Source organism: Vigna angularis, chromosome 8 (genome assembly GCF_016808095.1).
Source record: "Vigna angularis cultivar LongXiaoDou No.4 chromosome 8, ASM1680809v1, whole genome shotgun sequence".
Classification (NCBI taxonomy): domain Eukaryota; kingdom Viridiplantae; phylum Streptophyta; class Magnoliopsida; order Fabales; family Fabaceae; genus Vigna; species Vigna angularis.
Window position 1 is genome coordinate 5805390 of NC_068977.1, and position 19568 is coordinate 5824957.

The 19568-nt window shown below is 36.0% G+C and overlaps 2 protein-coding genes across 3 annotated transcripts; both read right to left on the reverse strand.

The window, feature by feature from the left end:
* Nucleotides 1-92: 92 nt before the first annotated feature.
* On the reverse strand, nucleotides 93-3646 carry LOC108345941 (uncharacterized protein At5g39570). The gene is made up of 2 exons (XM_017584806.2): nucleotides 2237-3646; nucleotides 93-420 (listed from the first exon to the last, which is right to left on the reverse strand). Exons 1-2 carry the CDS (start codon nucleotides 3497-3499, stop codon nucleotides 340-342), a joined length of 1344 nt encoding a protein of 447 aa, XP_017440295.1. The 5' UTR covers nucleotides 3500-3646; the 3' UTR covers nucleotides 93-339.
* A 1584-nt stretch (nucleotides 3647-5230) lies between these two features.
* LOC108345359 (putative disease resistance RPP13-like protein 1) lies at nucleotides 5231-19568 on the reverse strand. Of its 2 annotated transcripts, none has more exons than XM_052866710.1 (2): nucleotides 19122-19568; nucleotides 5231-5538 (listed from the first exon to the last, which is right to left on the reverse strand). In XM_052866710.1, exons 1-2 carry the CDS (start codon nucleotides 19449-19451, stop codon nucleotides 5467-5469), a joined length of 402 nt encoding a protein of 133 aa, XP_052722670.1. In that variant the 5' UTR covers nucleotides 19452-19568; the 3' UTR covers nucleotides 5231-5466. The 2 variants fall into 2 exon arrangements, with proteins under 2 accessions (XP_052722670.1, XP_017439446.1); XM_017583957.2 differs by lacking the exon at nucleotides 5231-5538 and adding an exon at nucleotides 5661-6093 and having other exon boundaries at nucleotides 19122-19558.

A 19568-nucleotide genomic window follows, 5' to 3' on the forward strand; every position in this document is an offset into this window, starting at 1 on the left:
AGATTTTGTTGAAATTAATTTGAACATTGATGTAATTGTTTCAGTTATGAATTCAAATTATATTTAATATATTCTATTAGGAAGATAAATGATGTTGCAGGACGGCCAAATGCATTCAAACTTTGGAAAGTGAAAATACATTAACACACAAACTCGAACATTAGGGATACTATTATCACACAAAAGCCAATGACCTCACATTTAGTTTAGACCAACAGTGCTTAAAGCTCAAGACATCATAGTAATAGTCTAAACACGCAGGAAGGTATAATGGTGTCAACCCTTTATTTAGTAGGTAATTATGGGGTGACTTTCAAACAGCAACCACTGGCATTTTGATTACTCATCGGCATAACTATTGTGATGATGGTGATGCTTGTGGTGATGCTTCTTCCTATCATCATCATCCGAGTCATCACCCTGCAATGATAGGAAAATATCAGCAAATGGATACCAACTTCAATAGAAATGCTTTATGCACACAGATATAACATTCACAACTACAGGGCAGCATTTTATTATGTTTGGATAAAAATTGGAAACATGACTATGGAAATTGCAATACACATTCCCAAATTCTGGGTCGCAACGTAAGAACAATTTGTTGGTTTAGGTAGTAAAAGCACCTACTCCGCCAACTAGCATTCAAACATATAATCGTTCTGCTTGCAAAACCTATTACATACATCTTACAGGGGGATGGGACAGAAGAAGCAATCTTTATTGATTGCAAAACCTATTAAACATATCATGTTCAGTTATCAAATTTCAGTAGGAAGCACAAAACTTACATTTTGAGTCTCAATTTGTAATCTCTCCATCTTTTTTGTGCATACTCAGTGACTATATTAAACATATCATGTTCAGTTATCAAATTTCAGTAGGAAGCACAAAACTTACTTTTTGAGAGTCAATTTTGTAATCTATCTATATAAGCTTTTTCCAGTGTATAGCTTTTTTGTGCATACTCAGTGACCATATTCATTTAATAATTTATATAGTATTAAATCTTCCACGAATACATTCAATTCCTCTAGAACTTCCAAACAAAAAGGAATGGGAAGTTTCCTCTATTCCATCATTATGTACTCAAATAATGATATAGCAATTTTATCCCATTCCATCTGCTATCAAATTCAACCGATTACACCCATCACCATTTTCCAACATGAAATTGATTAAAATAAAACTGTTGAGGGTGAAAAGTTGTTTGGAGAAAAGAAAATAGTTAATTTTTTGGAGTCGGGCCATAAAACAAATTACTGTAGCCATTGAACAAAAAAAATGTGTAAACTGAAGTCTAGGAAATGCTAAGCTAGTCTAGTTTTATATGAAAAATGTAACATGTTAACTGATATTTGATTACACATGTTTCAGGTCAGCCTTAGCACCCTTGATCCTTATCATGCATTCATTAGAAAGTAAGTTCAAAAGGATTCTTGATCTATTAAAACGCAACACCAATGATCTATATTTATAACAACGCATGAAAACGCATGAAAGTAATCCACTGAATCATGTACAAGAAGAAACAATGCAACTAACTCTGAACACGAATACAAGGTTTTGGAACGGTACAATGAAGCAAACCAAACTTTAGCAAAACCAAATCCATGAAACTAGCAATGTACACATTGTATCATATACCATAAAGGAAAAAACTTCGATACAGTTCCTATATAGTTTCTATGTTGTTTTCTAATCAGAATTAAAGTTTTATTTCTGTAATTCACGTAATAAAGATTTGTGTTGAAGGTTAAAATAGGTGTTACTAACTGAAACTCCAATTCTAACAAAAGAACAACACCAAATAGACATAAGGAAACTCCAATTATAACAAGTGGTAAGAAAATAGAAGATATATGACAAGAAATTAAAATTTACATAATAATACTACATATCAATTAGTTCAATCAATTACACCATTACAATGCACAAACAATATAAGATATGAACCATGCACATAATTCGAGTATTGCTTGCAACGGCAAAAAAAAACATCTTTATTAAAGAACACCAAGTTACCAATTAGTGATTTTAATTTCAGTACACTACCAGTATAACTATGAACTAATCAGAAATCACTTTAATTATGCCTTCTAAGGAAGTAATCAGTAATCTTATCACCGTATATGATCATTTGTGATTAGATAGCAAAGTAAAATCCCTGTACACTACAAATCACAGACTACATAAACTCATTAGTTGAAGGAATGCAGGAGGCAGTAGTACTTACATATTTCTTGCGTCCATAGGCCTCATCATCATTATCATCACGCTTCTCATAGCTAGGCTTCCGGTATCCCTCCTCCTGAGGTGGACGCCCATAACCATACTCAACACCTCCTTGGCTCCCATAGCTAGGTTTCTCATCATACTCACTCCTCCCTCCATAACCATACCCACTGTCCTGCTGCTGCTCTTCCCCGTACCCACTACTCTTCCTTCCACCATACCCAGATCCATATTCACTCCCCTCCGTTCTTCCACCATACCCGGATCCATATTCAGATTCTTGCCTCCTTCCACCCCCGGATCCATATTCAGTCTCCTCCTTCCTTCCACCATACCCGGATCCATATTCTGATTCCTCCTTCCTTCCACCATACCCGGATCCATATTCTGATTCCTCCTTCCTTCCACCATAACCAGACCCATATGCAGATTCTTCCTTCCTGCCACCATATCCCGACCCGTATTCAGATTCTGGCCTGCTTCCTCCATAACCGGATCCATAGTTAGATTCCTCCTTTCTCCCACCATACCCAGATCCATATTCAGACTCCTCCTTTCTTCCACCATATCCCGACCCATATTCACCTTCTTGTTTCCTACCACCATACCCGGATCCAAAATCTGACTCCTGCTTCCTACCATACCCAGTCCCATATTCAGATTCCTCTTTTCTTCCTCCATAACCAGATCCATATTCAGATTCCTCCTTTCTCCCTCCATAACCAGACCCATATTCTGATTCCTCCTTTCTCCCTCCATAACCAGTCCCATATCCAGATTCCTCCTTTCTCCCTCCATAACCTGTCCCATATCCAGATTCCTCCTTTCTCCCACCATACCCAGACCCATATTCTGCTTCCTCCTTTCTCCCGCCGTACCCGGATGACCCGTATTCAGATTCCTGCTTCCTGCCATACCCGGATCCGCCATACCCGGATCCAGCGGCGGGGTTGAAGCCTGCAGGTGCAGGCCTAGGTTTGGGGCGAGAGTAGCTGCTATACTCAGTGACGAGGGCTTCGTCTCCATAAGCAGAGGGTTCAGCGTTGGAACTGTATTGAGGGCGATCGTAGTCAAAGCTGTCGTCGGCGGAGGAAGAGTTTCCAATGGGGTAGCATGTCTCTTCGGAGGGAGGGACAGGACGGCCGTAGATGAGGGAGATGTCGTAGCCGCCGCCGTAGGGGGTGGGATCGTACTCGTCGAAGTCGTCGACCTTGTCCCCGTGGCCTTCGTAGCCGCCGTGGTGGCCCCTTGAAAAGAACGACATTTTCACTCTCTCTCGGTTTGTGATCGTGCAATTAGGAAATGGGAAGCAGCGAGATTGATTATGATTCTGAATCCGCGGTGCTTCTTTATGCTACGATGGTGGAGATTGTTCTTGTTTTGTGGACCCACACGTTTCCAACGGAAAACCGACACATTTTGTAAACGTCCTCAATCTTATTAAAAAGAATAAGAGAAATTTTTATTTTTTTTTTATAAATTTAGTTTGGATATAATAAGTCAATAGGTTTAATTGTAATTTTTTTTTATGTTATAGTATATCTGTAATTTTTTTTATAATTTTAATTTTCTAATTTTCAATTATTTATAATTTTAGTTACCAAAATTCTTTTCACTCAATTTTGTATCTAAATTTTTATAAATATGTAAATCTGTTCAGTTTTTAGTTTCATAAAAGCTATTGGCTTTAATTTTGTAGTTGTTACTATATTCAATTATGTAAAGAAAATGAGTTTTTCTGTCAATCATACTTTGTTATGCCCGAATTAACCAAAAACAATAGATAATTTAATTAAAAATTGACCAAAGTTACATATTCTTAAAAATTAAAGAATCTAAATATTACAAAACATATAAATAAGAGACTAAAATTATGGAAAAGAGATTGAATATGTAAATTGTGGATTTTACAAAAAAAAAACTAGAAACAAATTATAATTAAGTAAAAGAAATATTAGAAAATTAGAAAATATATGTACAAAATAAAATACACAAAGTAGTTTATAGATAAGTTAATTTTAACTTAAGTAAAAACTCAAGTGATCTTCTATCTTTTTTATTAGAGAAATTTATCAAATATATTCTAATTTTTTTATAATTTGGTTTCATAAAACTAAAATCAATTTTTAGTTAATTATGTTGAATTAGTGGATTAAATCAACATTGCGATCTTAGTTCTGAGTTATATTTTAGCTTCAAAGAGATTAATTAATTAACTACTAACTTAATTTATTTTGTAATTATTGTAAATTAGTTATTGATTTTATTAGTAGTTAATTTTAAACTTAAATAATTCAATTTAGTAAAAGAAACCTCCAACCTAAAAACTAAAATGGATTTGAGAACTATATTAAAACAAGAAAAAAACTAAAATTATTTCACTTAAAAATTTGAATTAAAATAATATGTATATTCGAGTGACGTTGACTTAATATTAAACTCCCTAATGCTTTATGTATTTCAAGTATTGTAGGAGTATATTACTAATGAATGTCTAACTTAACAAAACTGGTAATAAAGATATATTCAAATAAATTTGAATGACATTTTACACTTTAAAAGTAAATAGATTTTTATAAACTAAAAATTAATATTTATAAGAGATTGTATTTATAGATTAAAAAAATTAACTTGTATAAATTTGAGTTTGTAAAAGATTGCTTTATTTGCTTTATTTTTTTTAATGGTCTTTAAGAAATTTTTTGTTCAAATGTGTTTTTATAAAAGTAAATTTCACACGTATCTTTTATTTTAGAAAGGATATTTTAAATAAAAAATTTCCTCCAATATTTTTTCAAGTTTAATTATTTATTTAGTTTCCAATTTGGATGGATAGTTCTGAAGTAGTTTTCGCTTAACTTTTTATTTCAATTATGTTTCAAAATTCGTTGAAATATTTTAATCGTGTCCTTTCTAATAGATTTTCATTCATAATGTTAATAGAGTGATGATATAATAAAGTATGACGGATACATGTCAAAGGTTTTAAAATTATACTGCAATTGCAATAGTTTATGTGTCTACTTTATCTCTTTTAAGGTTAGGGGTTTGTTTTTCCTAATGAATGGGTCTAATCGATTGCCCTTAATGGAGATGGGCACTGCACATGTAGATGTCACCAATGACCAATCGAAGACATCTTCGCCACCATCATTCATAGATTAGAGTGTTGTTGGTACCGCTAGCGAAATGTGTGGGCATAACTTCCTCCCACTCTCCAAATCGCATGGCTCACCATTGGTTTGCTTTCTCCAATGAACCTTGTAGAGACACCACCACGATGTTTGAAGTACCTAAAAAACACTAGAAGGGAGAGTTGAATAGTGTTAATGAAAAACTTTTGGCAATCCTTCTGATATAACTCTTTATCGAGCTCTTGAAATCTTCTTTTAAATAATCGTAGGCTTGACTTAATAGGATTTCGCAATAACTACTTTCAGCATGCTATTCAGATTATATATACTACAACTATTAAGAACTTCCTTTGTGAAATAAATCGTTTAACTTGGAAGATTCTTGTGTTTGTAAATAAAGCGCAACTACAAGTTTTCACAAAAAGATCATTTAGGTAAGAGAAGAGATAATTGCACAAGAGATTTTATACTAGTTCGCTTCAATTGAGCAACATCTCGTCTCCTCCGTAGAGAGTTCAACTATAATCTTCACACAATTATAAATGAGTATTAGCACCACTCTTGTCAAAGCAGGCATGCTTTTTCAGTTCTTTGCTTGAAGTAAGTTGTATGATATTTTTAGACTTTGCTTCAAGTGAAGAACATTTTGTGAATATCTCCTTGTCTCTAACGTCCACTTTTTGATATTTGATGTAGCACTGTGGATGGGTGTAGAATAGCTTATCTGCAAAATTAGAGTAAATTGTGCATGCATTAGATACGTCTTTTCTTATCACTTTTGTTGTTTTTGACTGTTGAACATTTAATGTCATTTAATGGTTGCTCAGAACAACAAAATGCTTTTGATTTATTATCGTTAGGTAACATTTTACAATTAAGTTATTTTCTTTAAAGATATTAAGCGTAGATATCTACTTCATCATAAGATGAGGTACTTGTTAAGCTCGTGACATCGTTTAGTCAAGTAAATGCTTCTTTAACTTTTGTCTTTTTTAGACAAATAACATTTAACTTGCTTAAGCTTTCTTGCATTTAATAATTATGTCTTTTAATATATTTTGTTAGAGACATTGTTTCGACCTATTTTGTTTTCGAGAGAAGCTGAATTCCTATTTCTGGTACTATAAGTATTAAGTGTTTAACTCAATCTCTCTTGAACTCTTTATGCAGAATATCGTTTAACCATGTGTCTAGCTGTTTTAGCCTAAATGTTTTTCTATTTCCTAAGACCTAAGTGTTTTCCTATGTTTTTCTATGCTTGGAGATTCTGGTTTTAAGTTGTTTTTGTTTGGGGTTTAGGCTCCAAAATCTTGTGTTTTCACTTTAAGTTATTTTCTGATTATCAACATGTTTTAATGTTATTTAATTAAACTTCAAAACATAAAAGTTTTTTGGCGTATAGGCGATTTTATCTTTAACTTGCCCCTCTCTTTCCTTTTTCTTTTTTTTGTTCTATTTTTTCTTTAGAATTTGGGTGAAGCGGAGGTTTCCTTTTTCTTTTTTTTTTGTTCTATTTTTTCTTTAGAATTTGGGTGAAGCGAAGGTTGGTGATTATTAGAAGGTGGGTTAAAGACTAATTCAACCTTACAAAATCGACTTGTAAGATGATGTTTGCACCTCACTTATATATTATAAATTGGTCTTATCGCTAATCGATGTGAGACTTCTAAGAATCATTTAAGGGAAAAAGGTTAGTGGTCAGGTTGAGAAGAAGGAACGCTAGGGGCTATGATGGGGAACTGGTGGGAAGATGTGTAACGTTGATGGCTTGAAAGATGAATTTGTGATGTGATAGAGGAAATTAATGGACATGATGTTATTGTAGAAATTTTATTATTGTTCATCTCTCTAGTTTTTTATCTATGTGCTTTTTTATAGATTAAATTTTATCTTGTGTTCTATTTTGCATAAAAAGAGGAATTGGTGGAAGGAATGATGATTTGGAGGAAAGGAAGAGATGGAAGGTGAATGGGCATGAGGTTCTCGAAAAAAATTTTGGAGAGGGAAAGTGTTATAATTGTGATGGTGAGTGAAAGAAGAGAGGATTTTTGGTGTGGGTGGGTCTTATGGGTCTTTCACCCACATTTTTTAAATAATTTTATCAAACAAAATTCTATGTAAGAAAAAAAAACATGTGCTACATCTACATTACTTGTCTAATAAGCATGTCTAATCATGTAGTCGATAATGATTTTAACAATATCAATAAAAAAGACTTAATTGTAGCGTTTTAACAAATTTTGAGACGTATTTGAAACAAAAATGCTAAGCTTGAGATCAAAGTTAAAAGAATTCAACTCCATGGTCCTTCATAAACATGTTGTTAGGCCAACATGTTGATAGTGTTTGAATGAAGTGTTCAATTTTTTCTTGCGTTGTCAGGCCAACACAGTGTGAGTTGCTTACGTGCTTAACGAGACCGATTCAATAGAGGCCATGACAAGATTAGTGGTAGCAAGCTCGGTCAACCGAAGCTCGCCCAACCGAAGCTCGCCCAACCGAAGCTCGACCAATCGAAGCTCGGCCAGACAAGCTCAACCACAAGAACTTAACCACAAGAACTTAGTCACATGAGCTCGACCATAAGAGCTTGGTCGTCATGCACAATGTGAGTTGAAATTAATTTAATTAATCAGCGTTGTTTGAATAAAAGTATATGCGTGGGGTTCACAACTTAAGGTTTAGAACGCTCATGAAAATCACATGGAGGTTGTTCAATTGAGCTCGTGTGGCTGAGCTTCGATTGACCGAGCTTGCTACTCGTCATGGTCTGTTGAACTAGTCTCGTCAGTCGAGTAAGTAATTGTGCAGATAGGTCACATAAGCAACAATCGAACAACTCATTCAAACATTGCTAAAATGTATAATTTATCGTTAACAATTTAAACGTCGTCATGAAATAGAGGCATCATGATGCTGTCAATTATCATCAACATATGCACTCTAGCGTATTGTTGAATAACGTGATCTGTGGCATCATTAGGCAAATGGCGAAATGTGTTATTCGGCCAAGACAACTTAATTATGTTGCCTCTGACACTGTTCTCCGGAGGAACATCTCCTAGTAGTTGTTGACAAAAAAATGTTAGAGGACCACTACTGATATCAGTGACAGCATGACCTTCAATTGGAAGGACCTCCAATAAAAGATGATGGACCTCCACTGAACGGTGTTGAAGGTGGAAAGGCGAAATAAGAGGTCTCAACCCCAGGATATGTTGATGTCGGTGGCATGTGTTGTTGGAACCTTGAATTCATATGTGGATGTTGGTAGTTGACATGGTCAGAGGCAGACCTTTGTGTATCATGATATGGTGGTGATGCGCGGAATGCAAATGGCGGTTGGAATTGTTGTTCGTGGTCCATGTCATACTGCCAAACACAATGTGTGATATGAAGAACGCAATAGAATAAGACTTTCATAATTTAAATGGTGCGAATATTGTAGTACCTCTTCGTCGGTTGAATCTTCTATGATAACAATATAGCGGATTATATGATTTATATACCATTGCATGTACTCCGATTCATCTCGCAAGTGACCATATTTTTGGAAAGGAATACCGTTGAATACACGATTATGCCGGTCATTCCATAATGCAATCCACTGTCCATGGTGTTCCTGCCAATTCCAATTAGTGCGTCCTTTCATATCCTGTTTATGTTCGTCATCTAGATTCATCGGTGGATGGGGTATATTTTGGCGAAATCCAAATTGACGCATGACACGGTTTGATTGTTGGTATTCTACAACAGAGAAACATATTAGAGGCACAACAGCCCGACAAGTCGGGGCCACTTCGACTGGAATGATTTGAGGAAGGAGATCACGTATGTACGGTGTCCATATAAACTGAAGTATTGAAGATATTAAAGATACTAGTAATTAAGCCAAAAATGGATAAAATAATTTGTACAACAATATTAAGTTCAGAGGTGAAAAATACCTGTCTAGGTGATAGGTCGTCTAACTTTTGACGAAATTGTTTCACAGTTGTCATGTCATGATGTATTGACTGTGTTGTGCGACACCATCTTTTCACCAGTGGAAAAACTGCACCAGAAGATATGTCGTCTTCTGTGACTTCAAGTAATTGTGGTGAAATACATGTTATGCGTTCCCATGCCCAGCATTGTAACAAGATCATGCACCCTCCGATGTTCTCTTGGTCAGCCCTAGTGCCATGATCAAGGGCACGATACAAGCAGGAAAGCACTGCGGATCCCCAGCTATACTGTGAAACATTCTGTAGGTCCACCAAAAGGGGAAGATACATCAAATGCATCATGCTTGCAGATGTGTCTGACATCATGATGCTGCCAATTATCATCAACATAAACGCTCTAGCGTATTGTTCAATAACCTCATCGGTGGCATCATGAGGTAAATGGCGAAAAGTGTTATTCAGCCAAGACAACTTTATTCTGTTCCCCCTGACATTGTTCTCAGGAGGAACATCTCCTAGTAGTTGATGACAAAAAACTGTCAAAGGACCACTACTGATGCCAGTGACCACATGTCCTTCAATGGGAAGCCCTAGTTGTAATGCAACGCCTTCCAATGTTATACTACTTTCACCAAGAGGCAAGTGGAAAGTATGAGTCTCGACTCTCCACATCTCAACCAAAGCAGTGACTAGATGGTGATTTATTTCCATTGTTGATGCTTTCAAAATATGGATAAACCCTGCTGCTTGTAAAATATTCATGACTCTTTCATTAAGTTCGTTAACATGCTTTGCTATCCAAATTGCATGTCTTCGAGGGCAAATAACTCGTTCATTGCCTTCCCAAATTGACTTGACAATATGTTTATCTTGTAGACGTAGAAGGGACATATCAACGGGAAGTTGACGGGCGGAAGCCATATTGAATTTTTTGGGATATGTAAGCAATGACAAAGGGTTAAGTGCTTTGGCTATTGGAACTCACAATTGAAAAGGGTAGACGGTGGGAGAAATGAAATGACCCTCCACATATTTAACTACAACCATTGATGCCCAAAGAATCTTCAAAGTCACATGGTTGAGGACATGGAAATTACAATTCAAACTTTGTAATGAGTGGTCTTCATCAAAGAATCTTCAAACTTGCAAATATTAAAGGGAGGCATGTGATTGAATAGGAGGTTATAGGACGAATCTTGAATGTGAAATCTGCACCAAATTTAGGCATGCAAATGAATAGGAAAGTTGAATAGCATGACTAATGTTGGTGGTCAGAGGCTAAGGTGCAGAGTGCATGTGTAGAAGGTCATCACACCTACCACCTCATTTTAATGAATTGCAATAAACATTTTTTCCCTAAAATAAAATGTAAAAATATGTAATGAATTTTAATAAATAAAATGTATTGAATGAATTTTATTGAATTGTAAAAATATTTTCCAATATTGAAGCATTTTATTAGAGTTAAAAAATAATTTTTTAAAATGTGAAAATTTTAGAAATAATATTTTTTTTTAAAAAATGAAAAAAAGGAAGTTGTGGGGAGGGGTCACGACTTCAATAGGTGAAGTTGTGTACCCCCTACAAGACTTCACCTATTGAAGTCGTGTCCCCTCCCCACAACTTCCCTTTTTTCATTTTTTTTTAAATCCTAGTTCTAAAATTTTCCCATTTCAGATTTTAATTATTTCTAAACTATATTATTTTTATACATCTAAATACTACATTATTTAATTTTTAACAACAATAAAACAAGTTATTCTCTCAAAATCTATAAGTAATAAAAAAACAGGTGATCAAAAGCTTATGATATTAGACCACACTGTTTATACGGAATGAAATAAATATAATACTATACATACGTTATAATTGCATGGAAGTCTATATACATATATAACAGTGCTATATTATTGCTCAGTACTTCTATTTTAGACCGTAACACGCACTTATCAGTACTTCCTATTTTATTAATTTACAACCAGTTAACAGTTATCAAAAGTAACCTTCCCCTCCCCACAACTTCTATATATATCTATATATCAGTCTTTAACAAATCCATCTTCGCATCCAAACTGCACGCCCAAGAGCTCTTCTTCTACTCCAATCTTACATATTCTCCCAAACATCTATAACATTATGGCATCAGGGAACTTTCTAGCATCTTCATCATCGCAATTCATCGACGAACAACCTTTGATATTAGATAACGTTGATGACTTCAACACCGATGATGAATTAGACAACATACTTGAAGATGACAACAACGATGACCACATCACACAATCATCTACACATGTCGTTACATAGTTGAATGAACGTATGCAGTTCTAGTCAAAGGAAGAAACTATTGCTGCAATCAAACATTATCACATAACCAACGGTTACAAATACACCGTCGTTGAATCGAAGCCCAACATTTATGTTATTCGTTGTGTGGAATATCACAACGGTTGTCAATGGCGTTTAAGGGCAGCTTATAGCAAAGTCCGTAAATATTGGGAAATAAAAAATATAGACGGACAACATTCGTGTTTCTCAACAATACTATCTGAAGATCATACAAATCTTGATAGTACTCACATTGCCGCGATCATATCTAATTCAATTCGGACAAACCAATCCAATCCAATCAAGAGTTTTATTGCAGATATTAAAGGTCGATTCGAATATTCTGTGTCATACAAAAAAGCATGGATCGCTAAACAACAGGCTCTTGCTATGGAGTTTGGAGACTGGGAGGACTCTTATAACCACATGCCGAGGTGGTTGCATGCCGTCAAGGAAGCAAACTCAAGTACAATTTTACAATACGCTAGTTCTCCAGTGCAGATTGATGGACAAACCAACAATAATTGCTATATTATGGAAAGAGTTTTCTGGTCTTTCGATCCTTGCATACAAGGATTCAAATACTGTAAACCCATTCTCCAAGTTGATGGTACATTTCTAACGGGTAAATATCATGGAACTTTGCTCACCGCCATAACTCAAGATGGCAATACAAATATTTTCCCATTGGCCTTTGCCATTGTAGAAGGTGAGACAAAGGAGTCCTTGATATGGTTCTTTCAACTACTTCGAGAACATGTTTGCCATCAACAAAATATTTGCATCATCACTGACAGAGGAAAGGGTATCCTATCGGCCTTGAGATCATAAGAGGTTGGTTGGGAAGAAGATGGTTTGAACTTTGTTTATTGCATACGTCATCTAGCATCCAACTTCAACAACAGATTCAAAAATCATGACCTCAAAAAACAATTCATCAATTTAGGTACTACTACAAACATTCTTCATACATTTTTACTTTTATAATTTTGTTAACATTATTCTTTAATTTATTTATTCATTACATCATTACAGCTTACGAGGTCAAGCAACCAACTGTGACGGCAAAACTTGCTACATTGAGAAACCAATACCCACAACAAGTTGATTGGATAGATAAAATCCCATTACAAAAATGGTCTCAGGCTTTTGATGGAGGGAGAAGATATGGACATATGACGACTAATATTGCTGAGTGCACCAACTCCATTTTAAAGGAAGCCTTTTGTTATAAGAGTCCTCCCAGTCTCCAAACTCCATAGCAAGAGCCTTTTGTTTAGCGATCCAAGCTTTTCTGTATGACACAGAATATCCGAATCGAGCTTTAATATCTGCAATCAAACTCTTGATTGGAATGGATGGGTTTGTCCGGATTGAATTTGATATGATCGCGGCAATGTGAGTACTATCAAGATTTGAATGATCTTCAGATAGTATTGTTGAGAAACACGAATGTTGTCCGTCTATATTTTTTATTTCCCAATATTTACGGACTTTGTTATAAGCTGCCCTTAAACGCCATTGACAATCGTTGTGATATTCCACACAACGAATAACATAAATGTTGGGCTTTGATTCAACGACGGTGTATTTGTAACCGTTGGTTATGTGATAATGTTTGATTGCAGCAATAGTTTCTTCCTTTTACTGGAACTGCATACGTTCATTCAACTCTATAACGACATGTGCAGATGATTGTGTGATGTGGTCGTCGTTGTTGTCATCTTCAAGTATGTTGTCTAATTCATCATCGATTTTGAAGTCATCAACGTTATCTAATATCAAAGGTTGTTCGTCGATGAATTGCGATGATGAAGATGCTGGAAAGTTCCCTAATGCCATAATGTTATAGATGTTTGGGAGAATATGTAAGATTGGAGTAGAAGAAGAGCTCTTGGGCGTGCAGTTTGGATGCGAAGATGGATTTGTTAAAGACTGATATATAGATATATATAGAAGTTGTGGGGACGGGAAGTTTACTTTTGATAACTGTTAACTGGTTGTAAATTAATAAAACAGGAAGTACTGATAAGTGCGTGTTACGGTCTAAAATAGAAGTACTGAGCAATAATATATCACTGTCATATATGTATATAGACTTCCATGCAATTATAACGTATGTATAGTATTATATTTATTTCATTCCGTATAAACAGTGTGGTCTGATATCATAAGCTTTTGATCACACATTTTTTTTATTACTTATAGATATTGAGAGAATAATTTGTTTTATTGTTGTTAAAAATTAAATAATGTAGTATTTAGATGTATAAAAATAATATAGTTTAGAAATAATTAAAATCTGAAATGGGAAAATTTTAGAACTAGGATTTAAAAAAAAAATGAAAATAGGGAAGTTGTGGGGAGGGGGCACGACTTCAATAGGTGTAGTCTTGTAGGGGGTACACGACTTCACCTATTGAAGTCGTGACCCCTCCCACAACTTCCCTTTTTTCATTTTTTCTTAAAAAATCCTATTTCTAAAATTTTCACATTTTAAAAAATTATTTTTTAACTCTAATAAAATGCTTCAATATTGGAAAATATTTTTACAATTCAATAAAATTCATTCAATACATTTTATTTATTAAAATTTATTACATGTTTTTACATTTTATTTTATGGAAAAAATGTTTATTGCAATTCATTAAAATGAGGTGGTAGGTGTGATGACCTTTTACACATGCACTCTGCACCTTAGCCTCTGACCACCAACATTAGTCATGCTATTCAACTTTCCTATTCATTTGCATGCCTAAATTTGGTGCAGATTTCACATTCAAGATTCGTCCTATAACCTCCTATTCAATCACATGCCTCCCTATAATATTTGCAGGTTTGAAGATTCTTTGATGAAGACCACTCATTACAAAGTTTGAATTGTAATTTCCATGTCCTCAACCACGTGACTTTGAAGATTCTTTGGGCATCAATGGTTGTAGTTAAATATGTGGAGGGTCATTTCATTTCTCCCACCGTCTACCCTTTTCAATTGAGTTCCAATAGCCAAAGCACTTAACCCTTTGTCATTGCTTACATATCCCAGAAAATTCAATATGGCTTCTACCCGTCAACTTCCCGTTGATATGTCCCTTCTACGTCTACAAGATAAACACATTGTCAAGTCAATTTGGGAAGGCAATGAACGAGTTATTTACCCTCGAAGACATGCAATTTGGATAACAAAGCATGTTAACGAACTTGATAAAAGAGTCATGAATATTTTACAGGCAGCAGGGTTTATCCATATTTTGAAAGCATCAACAATGGAAATAAATCACCACCTAGTCACTGCTTTGGTTGAGAGGTGGAGAGTCGAGACTCATACTTTCCACTTGCCTCTTGGTGAAAGTAGTATAACATTGGAAGACGTTGCATTACAACTAGGGCTTCCCATTGAAGGACATGTGGTCACTGGCATCAGTAGTGGTCCTCTGACAGTTTTTTGTCATCAACTACTAGGAGATGTTCCTCCTGAGAACAATGTCAGGGGTAACAGAATAAAGTTGTCTTGGCTGAATAACACTTCTCGCCATTTACCTCATGATGCCACCGATCAAGTTATTGAACAATACGCTAGAGCGTATATGTTGATGATAATTGGCAGCATCATGATGCCAGACAAATCTGCAAGCATGGTGCATTTGATGTATCTTCCCCTTTTGGCAGACCTGCAGAATGTTTCACAGTATAGCTGGGGATCCGCAGTGCTTTCCTGCTTGATCATGGCACTAGGGCTGACCAAGAGAACATCGAAGGGTGCATGATCTTGTTACAATGCTGGGCATGGGAAGGAATAACATGTATTTCACCACAATTACTTGAAGTCACAGAAGACGACATATCTTCTGGTGCAGTTTTTCCACTTGTGAAAAGATGGTGTCGCACAACACAGTCAATACATCATGACATGACAACTGTGAAACAATTTCGTCAAAAGTTAGACGACCTATCACCTAGACAGGTATTTTTCACCTCTGAACTTAATATTGTTGTACAAATTATGTTATCCATTTTTGGCTTAATTACTAGTATCTTTAATATCTTCAATACTTCAGTTTATATGGACACCGTACAGACGTGATCTCCTTCCTCAAATCATTCCAATCGAAGTGGCCCCGACTTGTCGGGCAGTTGTGCCTCTAATATGTTTCTCTGTTGTAGAATACCAACAATCAGACCGTGTCATGCGTCAATTTGGATTTCGCCAAAATATACCCCATCCACCGATGAATCTAGATGACGAACATAAATAGGATATTAGAGGACGCGCTGATTGGAATTGGCAAGAACACCATGGAAAGTGGATTGCATTATGGAATGACCGGCATAATCGTGTATTCACCTGTATTCCTTTCCAAAAATATGGTCACTTGCGAGATGAATCGGAGTACATGCAATGGTATATAAATCATACAATCCGCTATATTGCTGTCATAGAAGATTCAATCGACGAAGAGGTACTACAATATCCGCACCATTTAAATTATGAAAGTCTTATTCTATTGTGTTCTTCATATCACACATTGTGTTTGGCAGTATGACATGGACCACGAACAACAATTCCAATCGCCATCTGCATTCCGCGCATCACCATCGTATCATGATACACAAAGGTCTGCCTCTGACCATGTCAACTATCAACATCCACATATGAATTCAAGGTTCCAACAACACATGCCACCGACATCAACATATCCTGGGGTTGAGACCTCTTATTTCGCCTTTCCACCTTCAACACTGTTCAGTGGAGGTCCATCATCTTTTATTGGAGGTCCTTCCAATTATTTTGGAACCTCGACAACGACTCCACCATCTTCATCGTTACATAACGTGTATCGACCGACATATGATTCCTAAAACCTTCAGCAGTCCAATGAAACTCATCCCACAGATGAAGACCAACACATGCAGAGTCCCACACTACAACAACAACAACAAAGGCGAGGACAACGACAACGACGAAGACCAACGTGTGGGACTGGAGGATATAGATAGATTGGTTGCGATCTTTATTTATAATTATGTAATTTGTCTATGGTATCTTAATTAATGAATAAGATTTATTTCGTTATTATTGCACATCGTGTCAAAACAACTTTATACATAAATCAATTTTAAAATATCATGCATTCAATGAATTCTAAAGCAAAGAATAAATCAAAATTTGATCCTCCACACACTGGTAATCGCTTACAGAAAGCTTGTAATCGATTACCAGTTACACCATGTAAGTGATGGTAGGATTTCCTGTAATCCATTACCAGAGACGCTGGTAATCGATTACAAGGTTTGTGTAATCGATTACCAGAGACTCTGGTAATCGATTACAGAAACCTCGTAATGATTACAAGCCCAAACCTAGCCTATATATTCACCTTTTTCTCTCTCCTGACGAACTCAAACCCCTCTCACTCTAGTAGCATCGCCTCCCCACGGTTTTCCCTCCTCTCCAACCTCAACAATCAACTTTTCTTCCACAATTTTCACTTCAAAACACCATTTTTCAACTCCCCTTTCAATTCTCTTCAATTTGCACCGAATGGAATTTGAAATGGCGGAATCTTCAAAGAGGCAAAGACTAAGGGGATCATTTTCTACAGCTGGGGAACGTCGCCGCCGTCAACCTTCACCCACAAAAAACTCACCCTCGCCCTCATCACCACCGTCACCGACTGCTCCACACCAAAATCTTCAATTTTCAACTCCTGCAGTAGCCCAAAGGTATTTCTCACTATATAAAGACCGTCAAATCATTGAGCCAAAATGCCTAAATGACGAATATTTTGAAAGTCGTAATTTTGAATTTTTTGGAATGCTAAAAAATTTGGGATTGGATGAATTTTGCTGTGATGTTGCGCCTTATAATTCTGATTTGGTACGTGTGTTTTATAGTAACCTCAAAATTTGTGAAAATGGAACAATGAAAACTGAGGTGAACAATGTGCAAATTATTATCAAACTCAGCATTTTTGCTTCCATAGCCAACCTTCCCTCTGTTGGGTTGAAGTTTGAGGGAAAATTATTTGAGAATTGGGCCAATGAATACAATATATACGTTGTCAGACAATTAATTTGTTTGCCACACAATCCTCCTACCACTAGAATTCTAGCCGACAATATGACAGCTGAGGCTAGAGTATTACATTATACTATATGTCGTGTTTTGTTTCCACGTGTTTCTAACTTTGCACAGGCAACCGAGGAAGATCTTCTGATAATGTGGATAATAATGACGACAAAGCAGATAAACTGGACCCATCTCATCCGACATAGGATGAAGAAGGCTTTGAGGCCAGGTGCTCCTTTACCATATCCAACGTTGGTCACCCGCATCCTAGAACATTTTGAAGTTCCACTAGAGGATGAAATATCTGTCCCACCTAGTAGGCATTGCACAATATCAGGAGGAGTGATACAATCATTTGGATTAACCCAAAATGCTGACAACAGATGGGTTCATAGAAATTCTCCTCCTCCACATCAACATCAAAATCAACCACCTCCTCAACTACAACCACAACCACGTCTTCAACAACAAACAAGTTCACTTCATGACGTCTTGAGGGGGATAAACGATCTCCGAACATTTGTTGGAGACAGCTTCAATACACTCAATGAAAGCATCAATGCAAGATTTGAACAATTGGAGCTGAACATGGGTGACCGCTTCGATACTATTGATGCTCGAGTTGAGCATGTGGAGCACGACATTGACTATCTGCGTCGTCATTTTGATCCACATGGTGGATCATCTTCCTAGATGCCTTTGAATTTGTAGTGTCCTTTTCTTTTAATTTAAGCTTCTTCCTTTTGTAATGCATTTTTCATTCAATAAAATACTACAATTTTCATTTATGATTTTATCTTATGATTTTGTCTTACAATTTTGTCTTATGATTTACATAAATTAAAAAACTCTTCCAATACATAACAATACATCACAATGTAATCAACAACAATGTGTGCTTACACAAATTCATATCAATACACTTAATTAACTTCCAAATTTTCAAAAACCTACAAAAAACACACTGGTAATCGATTACAACAACCTTGTAATAGCTTACCAGAGTGGTTCTTGCACAAATAACACACTGGTAATCAATTACAGAAGTGTCGTAATCGATTACCAGTGTGTTTTTGGCCTACTGAATTAAAGTCGTGCAGGGGTGTCACGATAACTACACTCTGTAATCAATTACAGAACCCAGAAGTTGTTTTTAGGGTGCACAACTTCAACACTGTACAAATACACATTGTGAAGTCGTGCAAGGGGGACACGACTTTTTCAATTGAAGTCGTTTGGATTCCACGACTTCTCTATTTTTGTAATTTCGGTTGAATTTGCCTATTTTAGTAATATTGTGTCTAATTTGGTGAAAAACCCAGATTCTAGTTTTTCAAGGATTTCTTTCATCTCTGATTCAATTTTCTTGTTAAATGAACTGAAAGTAGAGGTGAAGAAATTTGATACCTTGTGAGTAAAGGTTTGAGGTTCGGATTCAGCTTCCACTTGGCATCTGGTGAGTTCATAATCTATTTCACCCAAGAGATCTTCTGCATCAAAGACAGTCTCTTTGACAGAAAAAAGACATGCTTTAACGTTTGAATCAGTGAACTGCTTCTGTTCTGCATCTTGAGCGAGAGAATTGATGGAGTGCAGCATGATGTTCAAATTGCCGAGCAGCTTCTCATCAAGTTTTCTTCCACGAAAGAAGTCTACAAATTTAGGAGAAGCCAACTTGTCGAATGCAACCTGAAGAAAAGCAGAAAGAAGAGCACCACCAACAATTTCTGCTGCCATGGTATAGGAGTTGCAAAATGGTGAATGGAAGTGTGTAATTTGAGATGGAAGTTTACCACAGGGATTCCATGCAGGGATGCTATGATGAAAGTATGAAATCCTAATATGGAAAGAGGG

Excerpts from the sequence above, each read along its gene's own strand:
- LOC108345941 (XM_017584806.2), bottom strand. The coding sequence starts at position 3,499 with ATGTCGTTCTTTTCAAGGGGCCACCACGGCGGCTACGAAGGCCACGGG. Across the intron at positions 421-2,236 it reads CCTATGGACGCAAGAAATAT|GGTGATGACTCGGATGATGA; the intron begins GTAAGTACTACT and ends CTATCATTGCAG.
- LOC108345359 (XM_017583957.2), bottom strand. The coding sequence starts at position 19,451 with ATGGCAGCAGAAATTGTTGGTGGTGCTCTTCTTTCTGCTTTTCTTCAG. Across the intron at positions 6,094-19,121 it reads CTCAAACCTTTACTCACAAG|ATAAGCTATTCTACACCCAT; the intron begins GTATCAAATTTC and ends CTAATTTTGCAG.